The sequence below is a fragment of the Rousettus aegyptiacus genome, unplaced genomic scaffold, assembly GCF_014176215.1.
Source record: "Rousettus aegyptiacus isolate mRouAeg1 unplaced genomic scaffold, mRouAeg1.p scaffold_m13_p_2, whole genome shotgun sequence".
Lineage (NCBI taxonomy): Eukaryota > Metazoa > Chordata > Mammalia > Chiroptera > Pteropodidae > Rousettus > Rousettus aegyptiacus.
Genome location: NW_023416295.1, coordinates 43,130,601 through 43,150,131, shown reverse-complemented (window position 1 = coordinate 43,150,131; position 19,531 = coordinate 43,130,601). Strand labels below are relative to the sequence as shown.

Below are 19,531 nucleotides of genomic sequence, written 5' to 3'. Positions count from 1 at the left end.
AGGAGTCCAGTTCTGGCCCCAGGAATTCTGGAGTGGGCGAGGAAGCCCATGTTCCGCAGATGCTGCTCCACTGTGTCTAGAGGAAGAGGATTTAGGGGTGAGCAGTTGGAAGAAATGATGAGTTAGCAATAAAACTAGTTAGTTTTGTTGTTGTTGTTGTTGTTGTGCTGCTGCTGCTGCTGCTGTTTTGTTTTTAAATCTTAGGATGTCGCAGAACTACTTCAAGAGGGACTTTTGCAAGGGACTGCAGGTCTTACACTGCAAGGGGAAAGTGACCAAGCAGCCACATATAAATTATCACTGCTAATGGGCCTCTATTTATATAGCTATGGTCTGGAGCCCACATGAAATCTAGTTATTGTTATATTATATTCTTAACCTACTCTTACCCCTCCCTGTTCATTGGCCTTGAAATCCTTGAGGGCTGAGACTGCTGATTTTTAAAAAATGTCTTAGCCTCATTACCTATGAAAGTACCCAGCACAGAGTGGGTACTAAATATATAGCTGTTGAATGAAGAAAAAAAGTTAATTAAAGAATATCTCCACTAGACAAATTTAGAACAAACAGGTAGAAGTTACAGGAATGTATTCAAGTGCCTTTCTAATACTTAGAACTCCCTATCAGTGGAAGAAACCCATCATGACAGAGAAAATCTTACCACTGGAGGAGTTGTCAAGGATATCACAGAGGAGGCACACACCTCATGGAGAGAGATAGACCATATCAATTCCAGCTCTCCAATTGTTTGATATTACTTACATAGAAACCAAGAAGAGACTGGCCGTGACAAAAGAGTTGGCCATATGACACAATAAGCAGAAATAATGAGTCAGCAACAAAATTGGTCTTTAAAAAATCTTCAAGAACTGCCTATAAAAATCAGCAAGCCTTAAACCAGAGTTAATCAGAATTGAAATAGTACCCCGAAATACTGTTGCATGAAGCCAAAGACATTATCTTCAAAAGCTATCCTCGTACAAACTCTGAATGATGTCTGGAGGACTAAGGTATCCAATGGATATTATATACAGTGAAGATGTTGAGTGCTGGAAGGTTAAAGAAAAGATTTACAAGGTGTTGAGAGCAGGCCATGATTTGTAGACTCACGGCCTCTTTCAGTGTCTCTTGCATGGCCACTGGCAAAGGAAATGCTAGAGCCACTCGTCTTTATTCCTTTAACTTGCAATAAATGACCGAAGGATCCCAGATCTACAAGAGAAATATTACTAGGCAATGCAGGAAAGGTCTTCTGACATAAGTGAACATTCTATATTAAAGGCCATAAATAGAATGATGAAAAGGACTATCTCATAATGTCAAAGTTCAAAGGCACTTTTTAAATGTCTCTTTACAGAAAATCTGACCTTTCTTTCTTTATTATCAGAAAGTTTGCCAAGGGCAGTCTGGGCCTTGGGTCATTTCGTTATGACATGAAAGTCCTTCTGGCATTAAAAATAATCAAAAGACCAGAAATATTTAACTCTGCAGTGACCATAAGGACACATTCAGCAGTATAGAAAAGAACAGTATAGAAGCATTAGGGTTTCAAAGGTTGTGTTTCAATAACTCCATAAAGCCTTTTCCCTTACATATGAGAGGTATAACTCATATGAGGTCATGACTAGCTAAAGGAGTAACCATGAATAGATGTTTTTTCTAATGTATTTCATGTAATTTTACATGAAATTTGTAGGAAATTTCTAAGTCTAAATATCTTTTTAAAGTATAGTTTAGCTAACATTCGATATAGATGTGAACATAAATATATTTTCATAAAAACAAAAACCTCTTATATAAGGTCTCTTTTTTTCTATTTTAAGGTATAATTTACACACAGTCAAATTTACCCTTTTAATGTACAGTTCTACAAGTTTGACAAATGCAGCTGTACAACCACAAGCAAAATACAGAATAGTTTCATCACAATCCAACATTGCTCTGTACCTCTTTGTAGTAAGCCCCTCTCTCCATCTCCAGATTCTAATAACTACTGATTTGCTCTCTGTTTTTATAATTTTGCCTTTTCAAGAATGCCCTATAAATGGAATTATACAATATGTAGCAAAGGCCTTTTAAAACTTCATGCACTTGGTAGAAAGTAAAGTAACTAAATAAAGTGTCCATTTTAATTTACTGACTTCTATTTTCTGAACTTAGTGCTTGCTTCGGCAGCACATATACTATTTTCTGAACTTAAAGGCAATGATATATAGAATCAAATTACTCTTGAGTATTACATCTTGAAACAGGTATTACCCAGGGAGTCTTTTTAATAAACAGATCTTTAGAATTTCCCTTTCAATGTATTGAATCGAAATCTCTGTGTGGGTCCTGAGAATTTAGTTTTCATCGAGTTCTCCAAACTTGATTCTGATTGACATTAACCCAATAGATATTCAGTCTATGAGATCTTAATAGATTATAAATTATATTTAGGGATGGGATCAAAGTTCAGAGACTAGGAGAGGAGTCTTATCTAAGTGACTTTGTCCTCGGAAATGGCTACTACTTACTGGCTGAAGGGCCTTGAACTACTAGTTACTGAATCTTGGTTTTCTCCTCTGTCACACAGGGGTACGATGTCTACTTCTTTATTTTGAGGATTAAATGCATATAATCCTCAAGTACCTAGCACACTTTGCATTCAATGAATAGAAACCATTCAACTTGCTAACACTGGTATAATATCATCATTGTTGCCATCATCATGCTGTCCTGAGCATTTTGCTTGCCCTTCTCCATACTTCTACAGTTTGGTCAATTTTGCTATTTTTAGCCCTTCTTCTAGAGGTGACTAAAGTAAAATGAATGCATTTTTGTAGCAACCCAGGTATTGTTCAGGGCAGTGAAAAGCTAACAGAAATTAGGAACTGATTGTTCCCAGCCCTCACTTTTCCCCTGTTATAGTCTCAAAGATAACAATGGGGACAAAAAACTGAATTATTGGAAACTCTCACTCTTCTTCTCAAAGGGATGTTATTAGCCAAACATAAACAAACAAAGGGGAGGAAGAGAATAAAGGGCCAGAATAAAGCAGGAAATTAGGCTGTCTGCATAGGCAAGAAATATCTAAAAATTGATTTTATTCACTAGCAGTTTTAGATGTACATACATGTATTTCAGAAACACAGTTTTTGTTTAAAGAATGAAATACAGAAGAGTCGTGATATTATCTGTACTTGCTGGTCTAAAGGAAGAACAACTATCATATTCATATATATATGCAAGCACTGCCAAAACCAAAAATTGAAGACGAGGATCAAAAGACAAACCTGAAGCTCACAAGCCCTACCTGTTCTCGGTGTCGGCACTGCACTTTGGAGACAGCAATTCAAAGGATTTGGTAAACTTCACCACCTGCAGCACAGAAAGACAATAAATCACGTCAATTAAGGCTTTCTCACATTTTAAACAATGCAATAAACAGTTTTCATCTTTATAACGGCTATTACAATAATTTGAGATTAAAGAGGAATTTTAAGTGAAGAAATCCCAAAGAGTAGAAGAAGAAAATCCTGTCTTACACTGTATTTTCTTCTTACATAGCATACATTGCCAAAGTTTTATTACATCTTACTAAATATGTATTTGCATTCATAATGAAACGTGTACTATCCTATGGTGGTCAGGCAAAGGGACATCTCATTTGAGTTTAATTTTTTTTTTTTTTTTTTTTTTTTTGCTGTCCTTTTAACAACCTAATCACAACCCATAGAGAGAAACCACCCTTCAAAAAGGAGGCCCTCGTCAACTCCAGGCTCCTTAAGTTACCTTCCCTAGCTTATAATTATTTTCCAGTAGAACATTTTGCTGCCACTGACCAAAGGGTAAAGAAGTCATCCTCTTCAAAGACCATCCTCAGCATGGACACTTCTCCTCTCACCTGTCCAGTGAAAACGGCACACCCAGTGCAAGATCAAGGCTTATTATATTGCAGGGAAATTTATAGGCAAAGAAAAAGTAGTTTTTTTTCTTATTAGCTACTATCGAGTTCCTACAATAATGAGGCCCTACATCAGAAGCTCCTTTGACTATTTAATTTCCTTATTACAACTCTATAAAGTAGGGATTTTTATCCTCAGCATAGAGATGAGGAAACTAACTCATAATTCTTAAGTAAATTGCTCAGTTTCACACAAATAAATGGGGCACGTTTGCATGATTCTAAGGTACCAGCTCTTTCAGCAACATGAAAAATGTTGAGTGGGAGAGACAGCGTTTCTGGCCCTCTTTGACGAGATATGCTACATGATATAAAAACGGGTTCCTTATACTGAAAAGTGTCATCTGAATGTCACTGGATGCTTCCAAAGTTGACATTTAGATTCGCTTAGCCAGGCACAGTCATGCTTCAAAGGCCTTTTAAATTAACCACTTAAAAGAAATTGATGGGCACCTGAGAAAATTATTTGGAAACGGGGAATAGATTAAATATTAAAATAGCTTTATCAGTGAGGTAATGAACCCAAACTAAGAAAATGCAACATTAGGGGAAAGATAAAAGAAAAGCCTATCAGAAAGAAAATTGCGTGTGACTAGCTAAATGCTGGGTAGTGACAAAAACTCAACTGCAAATAAATGCTCGGGACAACTACAGAACATGTTTCATTTGATATTCTGTTACGAAATAAGCCTCTACAAAATCACTCATTGTGGCAAATTTTATTTTCCAAAGATGGCCGTAACAATATCTCCTATCCCACATCCTTCTTTACAATATCGCCCTGCCACCCTCCTACCAAGGGGTAGGTCTGTGTTTTCTCTTCTTGAGTCTAGGCGGACTTCTGATCACTGACAAATAGAGTGTATAAAGGAGGTTCTATGTGTCTTTGAGGTTGTCATAAAAGGCAATGCAGCTTCTGCCTCATCTGATGGAATACTTATGCCTGGAGTTCCGAGCCACCATGTAAGAAATCCAACTCCCTTGAGAACATTATGTTGAAAGGGAGCCAGATCATACAGAGAGGCCACAGGTAGATGCTCTGTTCAGCAGCTCCAGTTTTTAAGCCATCCCTACCCAGGCATCAGACATATGAGTAAACAAACCTTCAGATGACTCCAGTTCCCATCCATTAAGTCACCCTGATCTCCATGTTTTCCCACCTGTGGCCCCAGATATCCCAGAAAGAAGCAAGTCATTCTTTCTATTCCCTCTCCAAATTCTTGATCAACAGGATTTGAGAACATATAAAGTGGGTGGTTTAAGCTTCTAAATTTTGAGTTTATTTTTTATACAGCAAAAGTAACTGGAACACTTATCTCTAGAACTCATACAGAAACCAGTCACTTAGAAATCTTGATCCAGCTGCAATATTCTTGGGTCTCATAAGGCCAGCAAGCCACAAAGAGACTATAGTAACCAAATAATAAATCCCTCAAACTATACCCTAAATAATTCTTAAGGTTAAGATAATAATAGGATTAAAAGTAGAAGCATTTCATTTGTTTGTAGAATGAGTTGTTACAGATTTTAAAAGAGGAAGTTAGTTCACTATGAATTTTTGCATTTTTTTGCTGAAATGTGTCTTAAATGCTTTTGGTATTTAATTGAGAAAATATAAACAAAGTTAAATGAAGCATTTATATAAAAATGTATAAATGTGTATAAAAATACTTTTATACATGGTATAATATAAATTTGCATATGTAAAGCTAATTACAGTTTAACAAAGCACATGGATCATTAAGTTAGAAAAAAGAGCATTTTTCAGAGGTATGGAAAGGAGATTGGAAATGGTAAATAAGAGAAATATAATATTTAAGGAACTACATCTAACAGCAAACAATAAAAGTATAAAGGAGAAGCAGGCTTGAGTCCCATCAAGAAAGTGGTAAAATACAAGCAGAGCAATGAAACTGTAAGGACAAATCCACTGCTGGCTGTAAGCCAGATACGATCAAGGAGGTGGCAGAACATCAGTGTTGGATTTCAGGAGGTACATAAATCTAGGCTGCTCCCAGGCCATCTAATTATGAAGGGCTTCAAATTCATTCTAGAATGGATCTAAAATTGTCACAGAAATCCCAGTCTGAACCATATATTCAGGAACCCAGGGCTGCTGGTAGAAAACTCTTAACAGATTCTCTGAATTTAGGGCAATCTAAGATTAGGCTCACGGTTAACCTTCAAAGGCACCAGAATATTGGGCCCTTCAGGCAACATACATATGAGCCTTGGTCCATGTACAGAACAGCAAGATGAATAGTAGAAAAGCAATACAGTTATAGAGACGTAGACTGATCTGTCCACTTCCCATTCCTCTAAAACAGCGGAAGGCAAGAGACCACCTGTGGGACAAACCTGGCCCACCATCTGCTTTTATAAATAAAGCTTTATTTTAACAGACCAATTCATTAATTTAAACATTGTCTGTGGTTGCTTTCTGCTATAACAGTAGAGTTCTAGAGTAGTTACAACAGAGACTATATGGGCCACAAAGCCTAAAATATTTACTAGCTGGCCCTTTATAGAAAAAGTTTGCTGATTCCTGGTCTAGGGTCATTTTAGACCAGGTCAACTGCTTATTTTCTGCTACACTGTTAATGCATTAATATTCCAATTTAATTTATCTATAATTCAGAAAAGGGATTCCTGGAGTCAAAATCCTCTCATTTGAGTCTATGGCCATGCCACCCTGAACAAGTGTGTGATCCTGTCTGATCTCGGAAGCTAGGCAGGGTCAGGCCTAGTTAGTACTTGGATGGGAGACCACCTAGAAAGCCCAGGTGCTGTAGGTGTAAAAAAAATAAGAAGAAGAATAAGGGATCGTAAGCTGACAAGGTCCTTGCTTGCAATCTGTGAGGTCAACCAAGGGTTGCCTTGTCTAAAAAAAAAAAAAAATCTTTTCATCTGAAATAATACTGCAATGATAGAAATTTTAGGCACCAACATAAGTGGTGTAGGATGTACTTGAGGACCCACATACGTCTCAGTTAGCATGGGACTGTCCCACTTTAATTAACCCTGTTGTCCTGGGACAATTATTAAAAGTTTCCCCTTTCACACCCAAAAGTATCTTTGAAAAGCAAAACTCTAAGAAGACATACTTCAAACAATTTACATTTTTAAAAGAAATTTATTAAAAATAAAATGCATTCAAATAAAAAATTATTTATAGCCAGACAGTTGGCTTAAAAATCAAAACAGCAAAACCAGTTAAACTATTTTGATATAATTTACTAGGATCTATAGTGTCACTGTGGAGATTATGACTAATAAAAGCAGATAAAAGAATAAATAAAAAAGAATACAATTAATGCTTTATTCTTGACTTGCACCAATTATATGGTTCTTAGTTTCATAAATTTTTAAAGATTTATTCTCTAAATCCAATTCTGGTTTTATTATAGGTATACTAGATGAACATAGATTAAATAAATAAATATACTCACATACACTAATTAAGAAGAGAATCTTATAAAAGAAATATCTGAAGTGGTTTATAGGTCAATGAAACTGAACGAATGGTTCTGAGCTCCTCTGGCTGTTGATCAACCCTGGTTATTGCAGTGCACATGCTATAGTGAAGTAAACAAGATATCCCCAGTGTCTCTGCCTGTTCTTTGGAAAAGCTCCATGGACAGAGTCTTTCTGATTTGGATACTCATTAAGCACTAGTTGATCTGGTTTAGTTCTGTTTTATTTATTTATGTGTGTGTGTGTGTGTGTGTGTGTGTGTGTGTGTACTTTAAAAACAACTTACAAAACAAAAACTGTGCTCAAATAGATATTACTGCCGTCAAAAAGAAAATAGAAATTATCTAAGTAATCACCACTTTTTAAATTAGTTTTCTTAATCCTCAGTTTCCATAAGAGGACTACTCTATAGGGCAACAGAATAAATTAAGTGATTATCCACTACCATCCTTCTTAATACATTTCTCATTTATGCTGATGAGTAATTTACTCTAATTATTTATTCACTCAATCAATATTTATCAGATAGTTAGTGTATGAGGTACTATTATAGCCTCTGGGAATACCAAGGAGTGTAAATCATGTCCTGTCCTTGAGGAACTCATGACACAGTACAGAGGAGAAAACAGTTCACAAATGTATAATTTCACTACGGTAGATAATCAAAATGCCACAAGCTCACAGAAGAGAGTACTGAAAGAAGGTTCAAGTGAACTATGTCCTGAAGGGTCAGCAGGAGTGCTCTAGGCTGAGGAATGAGAAAAGCAGAATTTTGGTAGACAACTGAACCTAATTCAACATAGGGGCTAATTACAGAAGTATGGGCAAGACTAAAATAAAACGAGTAAGGAGTGATGAGCCATCCAGAGACTAGCAACTTTGGAAAGCAGCCCTAGGTCTGAGGGAACACAAGAGTGAGAGGCAGAAGAAGGCATGGAAATGGGAGGGAATCACGTCACTGATGTCCTGGAGGAGCTGGAGCTGTGGAGAGAGGCCTTGGAAGAATCCAGTTACGTCTGCCCCTGGGAAATAATTACCCCCCAATCTCTCTCTCCTCTTTGAACATTCTGCTGACCCCTCTTGTTTGTAAAACTCAGCCAGAAGCCAGAGGACAAGAAAGCCCAAGTGGTGTAGCATGCAGAGATCGACCTTCAAGGGCACTGAGCTGAAAAGAAAGACTGACCATAGATGGGGGGAGTCAGGGTTTGCAGAGATTAGTCAGTACAGAGTTGACAACACTGCACTTCACCTGAGTCCTATGATCCCCAAAAACAGTAATGATAAATTCCCCTACCATCTTGTTTTCCAAATTGGCTAATCTCAAAATACCATATTCAAAAATAAGACCTGTCTCCATCCTTCCTCATGACTTCCTTCAGATGCACAAATGATGCAGATAACTCCCCTGTCTACATGCTTCTCTAAAACCCTAGACACCTTTGCTTTTCTTTGAGGTGTTCCTTATTAATGAATGTTCTCCTTATTGTAATAGACTGGATGAAATTATCTCCTTAATTGTCTGGTGAATTTTCTTTCACAGGAACTACATGTGCAAAGATGCAGAAGCAAATATATGCATAAGCTAACTATGGGTAGGTGGGGTAGAGGAGGAAGAAAGGGATAGAGCTAGACTGAGAACCAGAGAAGAGAATCAAAAATTAAGTTGGAAGCAGAGGTGATGGACTTTGAATGTTGGGCAGTTTGAACTTTATTGTGTAGGTAATAAACTTGGGACGTAGTTACCAAGTGTTTTGAAGCATGGGAGAGGCAGATGCGTATTTTAGAAAGAAAACTAGAAATACTAGTAAGAATCGATGGAAGGGAAGAGTGTCCTATTTATGAGCAAAGACATAAGTTAGGAGGAAAATGTCCAGGAGAGAAGTTAGTAAAAGCAGATTAGACTCAGCGGTAGAAGGGGTGGAAAGAAGGGCATAGAAATAATGTCTATAATAATAATAACATAGAAGCAACAGAACTTAGAGACAACTGAGTATACATAGTAAGAAAGACTTAGAAACTACTCCAGTTTTTAGCTTAAGTTGCTTACTGCATGATGATGATTCTATTAACTGAGATAGGAAATCTCAGAAGTGGTGAAGATTTGGGGCAGGATGTGGTGGAGAAGGGCAGAAGGGATTGAAGTTCAGTTGCTGGAAATTTTATATAAATTAAATATATACTTTATATATTATATATCATTTATTGTTCTTACACTCAACTCATACAATGAATCATTTATATATGTATAAAAATATACATAGATATAAAATATATACATATATTTAACATATATAAATGCACTCAACCCACATCATTCATCATTTACATGTTAAATATATGTACATGTCATATACTACATGTTTAACAAATATATGTATACATAACATGTATATATGATAAATACATATATTTAACACAAATGATTAATCATGTGAGTTAATATATTGACATGCAATTATTAATAAAGTGAATCAAGATATAAATATATAATATGATATATTGTTAATGATGTGAGTGTATATGTATGTATACACTCATCAGATAATCCTCAGAGTTTTTTTTAGATATCTTCCATTTTACACTCTAAGAAAGCACGTGGAACAAACATCAAACAGTTTATGTTAGCTTCCTTACAGAGAAAAAGAAAGATAAAGGGGAAATGGAAAGAAAGAGAAATAGATAAGAAAATCTGAAGCCATTTTTACCATCCACTTAGGATAGGGGGGACTGAATTATTGGCTGTTTCAGAACAATCAAATGATTACCCACATTTCTTCCTCTAAAGTGTTGGATTCAGAAAGATCATTGAGTCCAATGGCTTAATGAACCAAGAAATTAAGGAACATATTGGAAAACAAGTGTAGCTTGTGTTTCATGATTTTGAAAATGGACTACAGGAACTAGCCCCATATCTTTGTAATCTCAGCTATAAAGTACTTCATGGCCTTCTGGACAATGAAATAGCTGCCAGCCATCAAGATGATCCAGTAAAGGAGAACACTTGTGAACACTGGCGCTGAGACGGTGCCTTAAGACATGAGATGAGATCAAAATGGCTACATTTGCTTTCCTTGACTAAGCACAGAAAAAAATAGAGATAATAGTAAATACACGAGATAGAAAGGAACTAAGAGAAGTGAGAGAAATTGCTTAGACAGGTTCATGAAATGGAATAACATTAAGCAGGGAATATTCAGTTCAAAGGACTAAATATTTCCTAGTGTTGACAGCAGCTAGCTATGGAACGATATTTTTCAGTCTAGTGGAAAATACCATTGACAAAGTCACTTGAAATTGATCGAAACACTGAAGAGAAGCAAAAAGGGTAAAATATTAATTTTGGCAGGAGAGAGGGCGAGAAAGGTATGTTTCATTTCTATTTTTGTCACCCACTGAGTAAACTGATCAGTTCATACCTGACTGCTCAGTTTAAAGACTATAAATGCAGTTCCTAAACACTGAGTTAAGAGCGTGATGAATCAAGCTTCTCCAACTAGATTTAAATTGTTTTCTCCCTTTATCCCTCAAATGTAGAGGTCATAAAATATCATAGATCTGTAATAACTAAGTTTTTAAAAAAATATTCGAATCACAAAAAAATGACGTGTTTGTTTCTAAGAATGATTCTCATAAAATAGAGTAGTGCAAAAGTTATTTTTGGAGGAAGAAAAGTTTGAGCATATTTTTCTTCCTGAAATACTATCTTTTTATTCTGATTGTAAAAACTAGTGTATGAAATGCCAGTAGAGATGATGCTGTAAGTTCATGCTTGGATACATCTCTTCTCTTCCAAAAACAGAGCAAAGATTGATAAAATATGGAAGGGGAAAACCAGAAAGACATCTAGAGGTTAAAAGGGAGAGAAAAGAGAAGGGGGTGAGAAGGGAAGAGAATGGAGAGAAGCAAAACATGGTTTCTAAGGCACAAGTTTGGAGACAGAGGCCTACTATGCTCCAAGTCCAGAAACGGGCAGGCAGCAGTGCTTGGAATTCTAGTTACTGCTCAGGTCTGGGGACTGAAAGTGCTCCTTTGAGGCGGATAGCCCAGCTTCATCTCCGGAAACTGAACCAAGCTGCTTTGGCTTAGTGTAATATTCTCACACAGCAGGAAACCCAAGCCATCAATACAGGACCTGGTTCTTGACTAGGGGCCAAGGAACAGTGCAAACTATTGGACAGGGAAGGGAGAGTACAAGAGAGAATGAAAGAAAACAATGGCACAAACGAATGAACAAAAATACTTTCTCAATAAAATGAGCTGTAATCCCAAATTCAAAAACATGTAAACAATATTAACATAGATAACTAAATCAACAACCTACAGAATTGGACAAGATGGTATCAATAAATCTCAGGCTGAAGATTTGAACACACTTCTATCAGAGAATGATAGATGAGGAACAGAAAAATATAAGAATATAAATAATTTAAACAACGTCATCTTGTTCTTAACTAATGGGTCATAGAAGGTCAATGGGAAAAGCCCCTTTTAGAAAACACTTTCCTCCATGAGAAAAAGAAAGATATGTGAAAAGAAGTTTCCCTTTCTTTTTCTCCTGGTGCATAGTTATATGATGACATGCTGCCTGGAGCTGCATCACCCTCCTGGATCATGACGGTAAAAGTCAGCTGGTGAAGGATGACCACTGAGACAAACACAGGAAAGCAGACAGAGATTGGGTTCTTGATTATATTTGGCAGCTGGATAATCCCCAGAACTGCATCCCGCAGCCTTGTTATATAAGATACAAACCTTTCTGTTTAAGCTTTTTTCCCTTGTATATTCTATTTCTTGCAGAAATCTCCCAAATTGGTCTATAAATTAAAGCAATTTCAATTGAAATCTTTGCAAGTTTTCGTAGAACTTGTTGCTCTTAAAATCTACAAGGAAGAGTAACAGGCCAAAAATAGGCAAGCAAATTTTAAAGGAGAATGACATTGAGGAATTGGCCTATCAGATAGCAAAGAATATTATAGAAATTGAGATAGTGTGATACTGGTGCAGAAATAGACAAATAGACCAGTGGGACAAAACAGTGAGCTCAGAAACAAGTACATATGAAACCTGATATTACAAAGTGGGGGAACAACAGTTCTGAGACAGCTGTTTATACATATACAGCTTTATGTTATACACAAAAAATAAATTCTAGGTAGATATAAAAGACCATAAATACCAGATGGGTTAAAAAATATATAAGAGAAAGTCATTCTAACACAGAGATAAAGTTTTTTAAAAACCAAAACCCATAAAGTACAAATCAAAAAGGAAGCTTGGCAAATTTTACACATTAAAATGAAAATATTTCATGTATCCAAGATATCTGTTGGGAGAAGCAATCCATATAAGCCCTGAGGACAGTCTTCCTCTGTATGCCAACACTGCAAGTCGCTGATCTCTATCTGCTTCCTTTCTAAGAATTGTATTTGCGGTGAGCAAACTTGACAGATGAGTAACATCTCTCCCCAATCAGCAGGCTTGATACCACTCAATGTAAAAAGGATGAATTCTCCAAGTACAATGCTGCTCTTCTGAAATGCAACCCATGGCATGTGCAGGCATCTGTGCACTTGGGGGACATGGGGAGCCAGGACAATTATAATGGTCTATAATACAAGGTTTACATTTGTTTCTATAAATATATGCCCCACCATTTTTTAGCCTTAGTTCTATATTTAAATGCATTTAATACTCACTACTAGTCTTATTTATTAAGTCTTCTTCATCATTTGCTTAGCTGGATTTCAACCTCTCATATTTTTCAGAAAGGAAAACCTGGAACTGTATTTCCTGCACTCATCCTTGCTAACTTAAAAATGTTCATGGGTGGCTTATATTCACTGAATATAAATTTGGCTGGATTTAAAACTGTAGGGTCATATTTTCTTTCCCTAAGGACTTTGTCACTATTGCTATATTCTCTCTCAGCACTGGAGAACGGTAAAAGAAAAGTCTAACACTAGGGTAAATTCCTTCCAAGCAGTGACCTAATCCTTTTGTCTAGATGCCTATAGAATGTTTTCATTACCTTTAAAGTCTTTTAATACTGAATGTGTTTCAGTACAAAGCAATCGGTATCAACTTTTCCTGAAATGATGTATTCTTTCAGTCTGTAAATTCGTTGTCCTTATTTCAGTAAAATGTTCTTGTGTTATAATTTTAAATATTTTCCCTGTTCCATTTGTCACTTTCTCTTCAGAGATACCAATTATTCTTATTTTGGAATTCCTTCATTCTGACTCCATTGGAATCATTCTCTCTTATCTTTTTATATTGTATTATTTTCCATCTCATTTTCAATTTTATTCTTCATGCCTCTGAAAGTATGTTAGAGGTATCTTTTCTTCTTTGATGTTTTTAATGTAGTATCGATTTCTCTATATTTACATATTTTGCTTCTACTTCTTTCCAAGCCCTGCCAACTCTGTTTTCTTGTCTTTTTACTGCTTATCATTTACTCCTTGAACTCTTATCTCTTCTTTGAATACTTTCATTATTTCTGAGAGGTCATTTTATTTTCAATTACATTTGCATGAAAAACTGTTAGCAATTTTCCTGGTGTACATTTTTAATCTGACTTTTGTTTTCACATTCTTTTCCTCCTTTTATCTTATCTTCCTTTTCATAATCCCCAAGCTGGTGGTTTTGTTATGTGCTAATCTTTAAATAAATAAATGGGAGGGATGTCAGGAAAGTGATTTAGAATGACTGTACTTGAACTTTGGTCTATTGTCTTTGCGCATTTTCTCATCAGCTATCCTCTGAGCACCAATTTCAGCTCCTGCCTAGCAGGAGCTTCCCTTGCACTATAAAGCCACATATGACATAGATATTTTTGTGTAATAAAAACCTTTAATTCTCTTCAGGTGACCAAGATTAGCAGCTTCAGGATGCTACTCACATTGACATTTATCTGGATACGTTGATAGCCGTGTTTCCAAGATGGCTTGCCTGAAAGTTCTCTTGTTTCATCCCACTGCTCCTGCCACTATATGGCAGCAAGGAGGACTCAGAAAACACCCCTGAGCCCACCCAGGCAACCACCCTCACTGTTCCAAACAAGTGTGCATAACGTGTTTTGGTGAACACCACACTTTTCCCAATACGGCTAGACGCAGGAAATCTCACTCAGCCTTTTCATTCATCCCACCAATTTTCACAGCATTTAGCAGCTCTCCCCACATTATGTGGGGTGTAGCTCAGGTGTTGACTGAGAGCATAAGGTTACGAATGTTTCTTCTTTTGTAGATTAAGAACTACAACACATCTAAAATTGGAACTACCATATTACATAGGAAAAAGCTCTTTGCTGATTACTGTAAGTACCACGGGTATCAAAAGTGATCAGGAATACCTAGAAGCAACTTGATAGTTATAGGTCTGCTGATAATAATAAGAAAAAAAGGTCAGAAGTAATATGGGAAAGGTATAATTGAATTCTGGATTTCCTTGGTGATGTTGAAATTTATTTGTATTCCATTATGATTATAAAAACATCTTTATTGTTGAAATACTTGCAATAAAATAAACTTTGTCATTTCAAGTCTGAAACTCTCTCGTCCTCCAATATACTTTTGTTTTTAGAAAAAATTTTCTAAACTCTACAAGAGAGCAGTCTTTACTCACAATTCTCACATGTATTGGAGTCTTTGGAATCTACTCTGTTCAGTTGTTTCTTCATGAGGAGCCCCCAATATTGTAATACATTGTAACAGCTTCACAGGCGAAACTACCTAGTCTTCATCCTTGTTGCTTTTTTAAACAAATTTTCTGGCTACTCATGCATGTTTATTTTTCCATATGAACTTTTAGAAGTTAAAAATCATATTGCCAAGTGCCACCTTTCTTTTCTCATCTTTGAGGTCTGCTCTTTGTCAATAAAATAAAATCAGAGTGTTTACAAGTTTTGCTTGGGTCCTCACTCTGGTAGTCCTTCAAATCCCTCATTAAATTTAGATTACAAAGGTTTTTAAAACCAGGCCATCCATGCAGCATCCTGAGATGGGGAAGGAGAAGTCCCAGCCAGAGAATGTCTCTACGGGATCTTCTGTCTGTTGGAAACACAGTTCCAGTGCCAGATTTTGGCATCTGGTACCTTGTTCAATCTGGCTTCTCCACCTGTATATGGTGTGACTGTGTCTGGTCTTCCTCCTATAATTTCTCCCTGACAACTAGGGTAGTACACAGAACAGTGGCCCCTTTGAATCTGAAGTTGTGAGAAAACTTTGGTGAGAAGTGTGTTAAAGGAAATCATGACATTGATGGGTTTTCTGCATGATGATCTCATATCTATCTATCTATCTATCTATCTATCTATCTATCTATCTATCTATATCCTCTCTCTCCCACAACCTCCCCAGACTGCAGCCTTGGCAAAAATTCTTCACAGCTTCTAAAACCGCATTGAGTAAATTAATCTCCTCTTTTCGCACATAGTTCACTTTCAGCCACAGACCCTACTCCTGGGAGTCAGAGGAGTTCATCCTCACGTTGATGGGGAGGAGATGGGCAAAGAGAAGAGTGATGAGGAGTGGCCCAGAATCTTCTGCTCTAACACCACCAATGTTCAGCCGTGAGAGTAAAAAGGTCTTACCTTTCAGTAATGTACCAACCCCTTTGTTGCTTGTATCTAACCTAGATGGTATTTTCTGACCCCCTCCCATACTTTATACCGTGAAGCTATCACCGTCACTACTACTGCCTCTAGCTCTGCTGCACCTTTCATATCAGCTTCCACACATTTTCATTTAATCTACCAAAGAGCAAGACCACAGTATAATAACTAGTCCATTTAGAAGACTGGCTTAAATTACCTTCATGTCTGTTTACAACTGAACTAGAAAACAATGAGTTTGTCCTTGTCCAGATTTTACCTGGCCCCTCAAGCACTTGCCCTCACAGTGACCTAGTAGTGACTCAGGCAATCTTGGCAGCTGAGGCCCCGACAGCTGCCCCTTTCTGCCTCTGCTTAGTGACAGCTCGTAGCCTGCCTGGGACCAATGAGCAGCCTTACAGCCTTCCCATTCCTTTCTGGGAGTTTAGAGTCAGCAGTAGGGAGCGACTCTATCAAGTCACTTACCTCTCTAAGCCTTATTTCCTCATTTCTAAAGTGAAGATAATAATAGCTACCCCATAAGGCTGCAGCGAGGATTAAATGAATTTAGGTGATTCACAAAGCAACCAGAAGCAATCCATAAGTATGGGCTGGTGTATGTGAGCGTGCGTGTGTGCGTGAGCGTGTGCACACACGCACACATGTGTTCTCCCAAGGTTCCACTGATTTTTACACAATCACAGATAATTGCAAGGCTATTGTTGCTTTAAACCACACCTGCTGAAGTAGAAATAACCCCAAGCTCTTCAAAAATATGGGCAAACACTCCTAAACATTTTAAACATGTATAGATTTTTTAAAAACTTAATGTTGTAAGTTTTACAATACTTATTAAATCTCCATAATTTACCCTAAAGTTCTTATTCTATGAGGAACACAAACTGAAAGTACAGTAAAATATCATTCTCTGAGGTATTAAAAAAGCACTTAATTGCTAGACAATTCCTGGTCTTTGAAGAGAGTTAGCAGCAAAGATATTATATTGCCGCTGAGGGTTTAGATGTTTAACTTCCAGGAAGTTAGATTGATGATGATCATTATTTTCAATATTGTCGTGTATTTACCCAGCAGATTTCCCACAAAGAACCGAGGGGCTTAATAGAAGCCGAAAGCCAAGTACTAGTTTGATGCTTGCCTTTGGAATAACACAAATTCCTATGGTGAAGAAGAAATGAGCCTCCTCCTCTACCTGACTGGGGTGCTCCATGTGAGTGTCTGCAGGTCCAAAGGAGTAGTAAAAGAACCCGGGGACCACACTTCAGAAGCAGCAAAACAAACCTCTGCTGCACAGCACAGTGCAGCACAGCCGAGGCCAGACAACCCCCGCAAAGGGCGCCGCTTCTCCCATGTTAGTTTGCTTCCTCCTCCCCGCAGGAGGGCTGTGGAGCACTGTCTGGACTTCAACCCATGCCCATAAATACTGAGGGTCTTCCATTTGTGGGGTGATTATGATGGGAGACTGGCACCTGAGCTTGTCTCCTATTCAGTTGTGTGAGATTGGGCCAACCATTTAATCCCTTAGTTCTCTCATCTGTTAATATATGGGACTGGGATAGATCTCTAAGGTCCTCATCAGCACAAGAGTCTATATTTCCAAGGTGACAGCAAAACAAGATATGTAAAGGAAATAAAAAGGTTAATTGTATAAAAAGTCACCTCATGGTTAGAAGAGTCATAAAGAAAGTGGTTTAAGTCACAATTTCATAAACTTAATTACAAACACAATAAACTTTATTCCATTAATGCAGTCTCCAACTCTACATGACAGATAACTGATGACTTACTGGCGATTCAATGTCTTCTAGGAGTAAAACAGAACAGCGCTCACATTTCAGCAGAGTTTGGGCCCGATGCATTATTTTCTTGACAATTTTCTCCAGGTCAGTCTGTTCTTCAAAGAGGTCATTAACCACCTCTAGCAACGCCTAGGAAAGATTAAATGAATGTGTTTAGATGGAAATAGTACTGAATAAAAAAATTGGGTGTTTTTCTCTCAAAATTCCATTTGGTCTTTGCTATAATAAAATATAAATATTTTTGTGGTTAATTTTTAATGCATTTATGATTATTTTAACATATTCCCATCATTTTGTTTTATAATAGTCTTGAACTGCAAAACACAACTCTATAATAGCACCAGTCCATATACTCCCATGTAAACCTCACATAAAGTCATAAGTCTATATCCCATACAGCTAATGACTACATAATCTATACAGTCATTAATTATAGGCATCCCTCTGCCACAGTAGTTTTTTCTGCAATGCAACTAGGTATAAACCCAACATTTTATAAGTAACGAACGAATACCTGATTCTCTCCAAAGCACATTTATTTCAGAAAATTACAAAGTAGCTCTTCCTCATCAATAAGAAGGAATAGCTTCATGGTCACACTTGAGGCTTATTTTCACTAATATACATCTCTCACAGAACACTGAAAGAATTATAGTGGTAGATGCTCATTAAGTTTCAGAACTTCAAAACAATATATAAAATCCCATTAATCCTTCTTCACTGCTTCATCTCAATCTGTTCAGAACATTTAAATATTATTACATAGCTCAGGAAAGAAAACACTATTAAAATTTCTGTTAAAAAAGCAGAATGAAAAGAAAAAGAAAAATCTTAAATTACAGTTTAAAAACTGTCTTCACTTAAAAATCAAATTGTAATAACCTGTTATCTTATCTAGCTAAATTAGCTTGCAATTTTTACATTGAAGTGATGTTTACTTGGAATTTTTCACTACATGGATGTTTCCAGAGATTTAAGAATAGTGGGCCACATACAGGTAGTAGGTGTTATGCTGTTGTCAAAGAGCAATCAGAAAATTGCACAGCTGGTGGCTTGGCCAAAGGGTGTTTTATTCAATAGAATTTAATAAGATGTGCATCCTCAGGTCTGACTTCTCACAAAAAGATTTAATGGGTTTTCGAATTCACTTTTATTCAGGGAGATAGTGTTGATCATCATCCCAGGGACATGACAAATTTTCAACTTTGGTAATAAATTCGATTTGACTTGAAACTATTTGAAACATGTGAAAAGTTCTTCTCTGAGTCTATTCAGGCAGAAAAGAATTTGAATGAGTTAAGAGATCCATGAAATGAGTTCAGTTCACTAAGCATCCAAAAAAGGACCAAATATCCTGGTTAGTGTTTTCTCTAAAAAGAGCATATGAATATGCCTAAGAATTGCTCTATGAATCCAAAGCAAAGAGAAACACCAGGAGGGAGAAAAAAAGTTTTAACGGCATCCTGACTGGGATTTGCACAACAAATCACCATGAGAGGTCAATGTGCAATAACTTCATATTCAAATATAACATTAAAGATGGGATAATTATCTAAATTATTACCAACAAATTCCCTGTTATTAAGTAGGAAACATTATTTCTTTAATCATTCAGATTATTTCTTCAGATGGATCATATTAACTGAACAATTATTTAACTTTTCAATTTGTTGTGATTGCATGGATAGGACCTCTGGGACC

At 36.7% G+C, this 19,531-nt stretch overlaps 1 protein-coding gene across 3 annotated transcripts in view; it reads right to left on the bottom strand.

Moving 5' to 3' along the window:
* Positions 1-19,531, bottom strand: part of PDE11A (phosphodiesterase 11A) — a 312,968-nt gene that overhangs the window by 187,167 nt on the left and 106,270 nt on the right. For 2 of the 3 annotated variants that reach the window (XM_016152597.2, XM_016152596.2), the window contains 2 exons: positions 17,819-17,959; positions 3,296-3,360 (listed from right to left, as the gene is read on the bottom strand). In XM_016152597.2, the coding sequence (XP_016008083.2) occupies positions 3,296-3,360; positions 17,819-17,959 (206 nt within the window). Of the gene's footprint in view, positions 1-3,295; positions 3,361-17,818; positions 17,960-18,344; positions 18,446-19,531 lie in introns of those variants that run through there. The other variant, XM_036236781.1, reaches the window with a different exon arrangement.